This window comes from Apis dorsata, unplaced genomic scaffold (genome assembly GCF_000469605.1).
Source record: "Apis dorsata unplaced genomic scaffold, Apis dorsata 1.3 scaffold_56, whole genome shotgun sequence".
Taxonomy (NCBI): Eukaryota; Metazoa; Arthropoda; class Insecta; order Hymenoptera; family Apidae; genus Apis; species Apis dorsata.
In genome coordinates this window covers 749,719-757,802 of record NW_006263356.1, presented here as the reverse complement: position 1 = coordinate 757,802, position 8,084 = coordinate 749,719, and the positions used below count along the sequence as shown (strand labels likewise).

General features: G+C 21.4%; 2 protein-coding genes across 4 annotated transcripts in view; one reads left to right on the top strand and one right to left on the bottom strand.

The window, feature by feature from the left end:
- The window catches only part of LOC102681664 (pre-mRNA-splicing factor CWC25 homolog), a 2,123-nt gene extending 552 nt beyond the window's left edge, over window positions 1–1,571 (top strand). Inside the window, exons 3-6 of one of the 2 annotated variants that reach the window (XR_004151799.1) lie at window positions 1–105; window positions 191–351; window positions 466–1,484; window positions 1,527–1,571. The exon at window positions 1–105 is cut by the window's left edge and continues 3 nt beyond it. Coding sequence is in view for 1 of the 2 variants with exons in the window: in XM_031515120.1 (XP_031370980.1) it covers window positions 1–105; window positions 191–351; window positions 466–1,431 (1,232 nt within the window). In the remaining variant the exon portion in view is untranslated. The other variant, XM_031515120.1, reaches the window with a different exon arrangement.
- A 44-nt stretch (window positions 1,572–1,615) lies between these two features.
- On the bottom strand, window positions 1,616–7,765 carry LOC102680784 (probable phosphorylase b kinase regulatory subunit beta). 2 transcript variants are annotated; one of them, XM_006609429.2, is made up of 20 exons: window positions 7,338–7,765; window positions 7,122–7,237; window positions 6,885–7,020; window positions 6,588–6,795; window positions 6,077–6,433; window positions 5,801–5,998; window positions 5,514–5,652; window positions 5,149–5,429; window positions 5,041–5,055; window positions 4,329–4,559; window positions 4,083–4,270; window positions 3,867–3,982; window positions 3,647–3,789; window positions 3,430–3,562; window positions 3,193–3,335; window positions 2,903–3,105; window positions 2,689–2,826; window positions 2,359–2,599; window positions 2,011–2,118; window positions 1,616–1,907 (listed from the first exon to the last, which is right to left on the bottom strand). In XM_006609429.2, exons 1-20 carry the CDS (start codon window positions 7,382–7,384, stop codon window positions 1,731–1,733), a joined length of 3,318 nt encoding a protein of 1,105 aa, XP_006609492.1. In that variant the 5' UTR covers window positions 7,385–7,765; the 3' UTR covers window positions 1,616–1,730. The 2 variants fall into 2 exon arrangements, with proteins under 2 accessions (XP_006609492.1, XP_006609493.1); XM_006609430.2 differs by lacking the exon at window positions 5,041–5,055.
- Window positions 7,766–8,084: the final 319 nt, after the last annotated feature.

Genomic DNA, 8,084 nt, shown 5'->3' with positions numbered 1-8,084 from the left:
AAGAATATTTACTTGGACGACCAATTGATAAATCTTTTGAACAAATGGTTCAAGTAGAAAAGGGTACTGAATTAAATCAAGTACCAAGAAATCATGTTGAACATGGTATTAATTTTTATATTTATATATAATATTATAAATCATTAGTAATTAATGATCAATATATATAATTAATTTTATATAATTTTAGAATGTATTCCACCGTCATTACGTTTTTTTTCTGGTAATGAACAAGTGGATTTAGTAAGAAAAATGCAAGAAGATCCTTTATATGCTATTAAAAAAAAAGAAATGGAAACAAGAAATCAATTATTAAAAAATCCTGTTAAATTAAAACAATTAAGACAATTGGTATGTAAATAATAATATTGATTTAATACAATAATGATATTGTAATATTATTAGTAATAATATTAATAATATTTATTTATTATTATTAATTAATTATTCATTATTAATTTTAAGTTGGAACAGCAAACAAAAAAGGATAAAAGTGAAAAGAAAAAGAAGAAAAAAAGAAATAAACAAGATATAGATAGTGATGATGAAGCACAATTAGATCTATTATTGGCTACTAAATATAAACAATTAAAAGAAAAAATTAATAATAAAGATTTAATAAAATCAATGAAAAAGGTAAAACATAAACAAAACAAAAATTTAAAAGAAGAGAATGATAATTTAAGTAGCAGATCAGAAAGTAGTGAAAAAAGTGAAAATAATAAACATATAAAAAAATATAAAAAAAAAAGAAATAAAAGTAAAGAGATAAATGTTCAAATTACAAAATATAATAAGGAAAAACAATCTATATATGATAAAAAAGAAAAAGAATATAAATTACATGAAAAATATATTAGGACTCGTAGTTTAAGCAGAGAAAGTGATAATAGTTCAATTCAAGAAAGAAAAGATAAATTATATAAAAAAGACATAACTAAACATAAAGACAAAAAAATTCGTTTAAAAAGTCCTCAAGATAGAAAAAATAATTTTTTTAAGAATAAATATAATAATAAAAATAATATTGAGGATAAAGATAAAAATATTTCAAAGAAATTACATCAAAAAGAAACATATTTTAAATTATCTTCTGATGGAACTAAAAAGTATTACAAAGAAGACAGAAATAGAGATAAATGGAATTTTAAGAAGAAACAAAATCTTACAGAAGAAGAAAAAGAACAACGTAGGCAAGAAATGATAGCAAATGCAACATGGAGAGATAAAGAAAGAGAACAAAATGTTAAAAAATATCGCGAAGAAGAAAAAAAAGAAATAGATAATAGAAAAGTATATAATCAAGATTTTCTTAGAAAACAATTAGCAGTTGCTGCAGATATAGGTACAGTTGCCTCTAGAATTAAAGCTAATATAAATAATATACAGCGATCTGGAGGAGCTATGGATATAAATTTCGCTAGAAGGTGATTTTAAATGATCTAAATTTATACAATTATGTAAATTTCATCAAATTATTTCTAATAAATATAGAATTATAAATGTAAGAGATATAAGATTAATAAGAATTATAAATGTAATCTATAAAAATATATATATCTTTTAATATATATTTGTGTATTTTATAACTTTTATAATATTATGATAGTATCTGATATATAAATTTTTATTGAAGAAATATATGTACTAAGAAAATACTACATTTTTATATATTAATATAATTTTTAATATATTTACATAATAATTTATTATGATAAAAGACATTTTTTTTATGTGATCTTGCAAGTTTCTCTATTTTCAATTGCATCATTGATATCATTAATAGTTGCAAAACATCCTCCAGTAAGCATATTATTAACTACAGCTCTAGCAAGATATCCTGTAGTTATTGAATAATTAGCAGAAAAAAATAATGATTGATCAGCATTTTTTTCTAAATTATGATCCTATAAACAAAAAAATTTGAATACAATTATTAATGATATTGAATTATGTATAAAATTGTATATTAAATTGTATGTATAAAATTGTATATTATATATTATATACCTTACAATACATGAAGAAACTATCTTCAACGAGTTTATTTAGATTCAATTGTTTCTGAAAACTTAATTCTGGATTTCGAAGTAAAATTGTTGACACTATAGTGAGTAACTATAAAAAAACATTATAAATTTATACATATTATATGTAAAATAAATATAAAATATATAACATATAAGTATATAATATTTTTTTATATTATATATTTTTCCACGAATATAAAAATTGAAGATTAAATAAAATCATAATTAATTTGTTTTAATAAAAAGATATAAGCTTCCAAAAATTTTTATAATTTTAGCATTCTTAGATTAAAAAAATTTATAAAATAAGTAAATAAAAAAAAATTACCTCTACAATAATTTGTCGATATTCTGGCAATTGTATATTATGAAGTAAAGATTCCACAAACAAAGCAAATGTAAGTTCTGAACGAGTCATATTAGACAAAGTAGGTTGTTGGGGTAATTCTCGTCCATTAACACAAATACCATCTGGACAACGCATTAATACTTCCCAAACATGATTATAAAAATGTGCAGGTACTCTACATAAACAACCTTCAATTTTTCTGCGTCCTAAAACTGTAAGTCTGATACAAATATATAGAAGAAATATATTAATATATATAGAAATATATATATATATTTAATTAAATATTGTATAAATAAATTGGTATACTTTTCATCTTTAGCCCAATATTTAACTGTTAATACTTTTATGAGAAATCGTCGAATTTCATATGGACTATAATTTTCAATTGGTTTAATGTTTTTAACAAACATTTGTAAATAAAGCTTTATTGCTTCTAAAACCCATCTATAAATATGAAAAGTATTTAATATTAATATAAATATTAAGTTTTAATATTATTAAAAAAAATATATATATATACCCAATACGAATTTTTAATATTCCTTTAAACATTTCTGGATTTGTTCCAATAAGTCGACCACAATATAATAAGACTTCTTGTTGAAGTACAGTTTGAACTACATTATGTGGTTGAATTGTAGAATACATAACTGACTGAATTTCTATAGGTGTCATTGGTTTATCAAATACTGTTTCTTCTTGACCAATTACTCCAACTGTTATCTAATATTAAAAAATTATTAATACAAAAATTTTAATATCAATTATATTATTAAATATATTAATAATCGTTTACTTAATTCAAAATACCTGTTTTCCTTTAACAAGAACTCCAGTTATAAAAGGACTTATGCTATCAACAGTATGATGCAATAAACTACTACAATAACGAACAACCATCCAATATCTAAGACAACCTGCTTGTTGATATAATGATCTTAAATGATTTTCAACTAAAATGAAATTAATTAAAATAAATTAATCAAATTATTTATAATATTATTAAATAATAATTTATATTATTTCTAAAGAATATAAATTTAATACCCGTTATCCCATTAATTTCATAGTTAATTCCTTCTCGTTTTAATAAAATACCATAAAGTTGACATAAACTATACAAGCTTTTATTATTACGAATTTCATTTAATATATTATACAATGGTTCATTCATATAATACTGAAACATGAAATAATGAAAATAAACAAAAAAATATATATATATAGATTATTTATTACAGAATATTTATTTACAGATACTTACTGAATAATCTTTTGTATCTTCTGTATAAGTTAAAGCTTTAGGTACATCCGTTAAACTTTGATATCCGATATAATCATGTTCTAATTGTTTAAATTGACTAAGTTCAAGATCTGTTTCTATAGTATTTATAAAATCTAAATGTTCTATAGTATAAAAAATTTAATTTTGTTAATATTTAACAATAAATATTGATATAGTTATATAAATATTAAATTATTACCAATACAAGAAGAAGAAATGAGATTTTGTAATCGACCAATTCGTACTTTTGTTTTATCACAATATCCTTTTTTTAACATAGCAAAAAGATCAAGCATTTCTTTAAATTGTGGATCTCTAAATAAAAAGTTTATGTAAAAAATTATGTATATTAATTAATAAATTATTTTTTAATATATTAATAATTGTTTTAAAAATTAATAAAATTAATAAATACCTCATATGTTCTTCTCGAATTAAAAGACATACAGTGGGTCGACCAGAAAGTCGCCAATATTTGCCTACAAACTGAAGCTCAGTTTTAATGTCATCAATTAATAAAGCCATATCTCTATACAAATAAAATTCTGACACTTCAAATATTAGAGGATAACAGAGTACTGTCATACCACATACTCTATAGATCTACAAAAAAATAAATATTGATGATTTTTATAAAATTTTTATTTTATATATTACATACCTTACTTGTACCCAAAGATCCAATAGGTCTTCCTGGTCTGCCTTGTAAATTTAATTTAGTATTTACTCCCAATTTTTCATAGACTTTTACCAATTGTGTAGATGATAATATTTGTACAGGTTCTACTTCATGTGGTGTCTGTGTTTGAATACCATATGTTGCCATCATAGCTTGTAATCTCATAGATTCAGCAATAAGAACAATTTGTACTACAAGATCAGTATGAGTACCCTAATATAAAAAAATCTTATAGTAATATATAGATAAATCATGCATTATAATAATATATAAAGAATATTGCTAATATTATTTAAATTTTTTCATGTCTAAATATATCTAAAATTAAAAGATTTGAAATTCAAAGAAGATTCTTAAAAAAATAAATGATCAAATAAATCATGCCTTGATTCAAGCTTCATGCACTATATTATTAAACAGCTTTGAATGTATATTTATTAAAATATTTATATAATACAATTATATAATACAATTAACATAATAATTTGATATTAATATCAAACAAATAGTTTACATTTAACACTACAATTAATTTAATACAAATCTACTATTCAAGCATATATTATATTTGTTTAAAAGCTTCAAATATATAAATATTATTTAATTAAAATTATAAAGCTATTATAAATTTAATTGTCAAGCATTAAAAAAAAATACTGCAAAATATACTATACTACACATATTATTTACTTACAATACTTGGTTTAGCCTGCATGAAACAAATATGTATCAAATAATTTAGTATGCAACTAATTATAATATATTTTAATAAATATGCTAATTAAATTACATTATTACTTACTTGGAAAGCTGAATACCTTCCAGCTTTTCGTGGTCTATTATATGAAGGCAGATAACGTCTAATTGGATCTAATTCATTAATATGTAATAAACTAGCAGTAAGTAGTTGAGCAATTATAAACATAGCTTGATTCCATAAATACATGGGTCCAAGTTCTGTATCTGCAGAATTTTTCTGACCTTTGCCTTCATTGCTTGAAACTCGATACGTACTACCAGGATCATTTCTTTCTGCCTCTAAATTTTCCTCAGGTATGTAATAATACATAGGTATTACAGGATCTATTAATTAAATAAAATATAATATTATATTTATAATTCTATATCATTATAATTAAATCTATATTTATATATTTTTCAATATACCTCCATTCATATCTTTATATATTCTTTCTTTTAATAATTTTTGGTATTCTTCTACTTGTTCTGGCAAAGTTTTAAAAACACCATCAATAATCATAAATATATAAAATAAAGGCCATTCACATTCTATATTATCAAATTCCTACAACAAAAAAGTTTTTTAATATTATAATCACTTAATATTATAATAAAGAGAATTATAAAAAATAAACAAATAGAAATTACAAGCATAATGAAATTATTTAAGCACTTTTCAAAAATATATACTAACAATCAAATACATCAGAGACCTTGATTTCACCAGATTTGTAATATCGCCGATCTTTGTTTTCTATAGCTGTTTTATATCCATCTCTGCCAAATCTTTTAAATCCATAATTTCCTTTTAATCTCCTAACAATATTTGCTTTTGTCTCATTATACAATACATCTTCATGAGTAGCAAATGCAGGAAAAGATATTGTTGGCAATAAAGCTATATCTACACTCTAAATATGTATTATATTATATTATAATATATTATTAAATAAAATATATAAAAAATTATATTATAAAAACAACTTTACCTTAGAACTTGATTCTCTTGGAAGCATTGTTTCGAAAATACTACGATTTCGATTATGTGCATCAATGTCAACATATATAACTGACCAAGAAGCTCCTTTTTCTCCAAATAAATTACATCCATTAATAGCTTCAAGAGCACTTTTAGCTATACCAATTGAACTTGCATGTATTTCAGGTGTACCATCATTATATCTACTACCACGTTCCCACATGCCATAATCTGGTGTACGATATGCTCTTTCTACATAATAAACAAGATTTTGCACAAATGCTACTTCATCTTGAGTATATATAATTTGTAATCCAGAAGAAATCATTTGTACCAAAAATATCAAATATAGAGAAACAATATCAATCTGCAAAAAATCAATATTTTTTAATTGTATAACAGATAATTGTATTAGAAAATCATTGCTAATATTTATCTTTTAACATTTGATCAAATAAAAATCATATAATGTTAAATAAAATCTATTTTCTTTTAATTATATTTATATAAATTATAATTACTTGTAAGTGATTATAGTCAGCATCTTTAAAAATTTCATCACCAGTATCTAAATGAAATTTACAATGTAGAGCAAAACGGTTACATTGATTACGTTTAAATAATTCTATTCGAGGTGACTGTTTTACCCAACATTCTAAAATTCCACGCATACATTTTACAGCAGATTGTCCAAGTTCATAAGATTTTCCACGATCATCATCTATACGTCTAAAGAACATAATATATTATTTATTAAATATTATATAATAATATTTAATGATAATATTAAATTTAAACTATTGATTTTATTTTAATACCTATATGCTTGATACAAACTCCATATAGCAGCAGCACAATAAATACTTTCTCTTACACTTCCAACTACTTTATCATTTGAAATTTGTGGAAAAAGACCTGTTATGCAACTTTGATAACGTAATAATTGTCTTTTAACTAAAAATTATATATAATTTTTATATTTTATAATGTTGTTTTTTGTATTATATTATAATATAACATAAATAATAAAAAATAATATAAAAATATTTTCATACCAATTCCATAATAGATATCAAGTTGTCTAACTGTATCTTCATAATTGGATATCTTGAGAAACATGTCAATATCCAAATCAATAACACTACCTTGACGTGCATTTCTGATATGAGATCTATATATTTAAAGAATAATTATTTAAAATTTAATTACAATTAAAAATAAATTAATTATATTTTAAATCACATTTTCTTTTATAAAACACAGAACTAAACCTTTTTGTATTCATAGGTGTTGTCGCAAGAGATGTCATTTTATTCATAATGATCAATTTAACTTTTTTTAAAGTTGATCTTATTTAGTAATGCGCATATTCATTTAATAATAGTAATAATTATTTCCATTTGTTTCTTTAAAATCGATAACATTTATTTATAATAAAGTATTTAATAATTAAAATAAATTTAATGCAATACGAAATAATTACATTTGCAGCTAACTATATAACTAAAATAATAACAAGTTTTTTCTTTGATTATCGTATACATATACACGCATTAACCTTGACTGTGTTCTTTTGAATACTTATTTTACTGATACTATAATCAAACTATCTATGTAATTGGCACATAGAAGCTATTTGCTATCTTTAACTTATAAATAGAAACTGAAACAGTTAATAGATTTATTCTTAACTTATTTTAAAATAAACTTGAAAAATTTTTAAATTTAACAATTATATTTTGAAGTATTTTTCAATTTTTCATTATATGAATTATTTCATTATTTCATTATATGAATAAATCAAAATAAAAAATTTCAGAAGATTTTTAATAAGTTATAATTATAATTGAATTTTTGCAATAATTATTTTTGTTTTAGTTTATTATTAAATCATACTAGCAAACAGATTTTATTAATAATTTTAGAAAATATTTAAGGTGAAATATTTAATTTTAATTTTATTTTATTTTTAGATAAGTATAACACAAATACGTATACATTCATAAATATTTAAAAAA

What these genes read in the sequence shown, in the direction of transcription:
- LOC102680784 (XM_006609429.2), bottom strand. Translation starts at nt 7,384, where the DNA reads ATGAATAAAATGACATCTCTTGCGACAACACCTATGAATACAAAAAG. An exon ending in ACAAATCTGGTGAAATCAAG is followed by an intron (nt 5,653 to 5,800) that starts GTCTCTGATGTA and finishes TTTTTGTTGTAG; the next exon opens with GAATTTGATAATATAGAATG. An exon ending in TATTGGGCTAAAGATGAAAA is followed by an intron (nt 2,600 to 2,688) that starts GTATACCAATTT and finishes TATTTGTATCAG; the next exon opens with ACTTACAGTTTTAGGACGCA.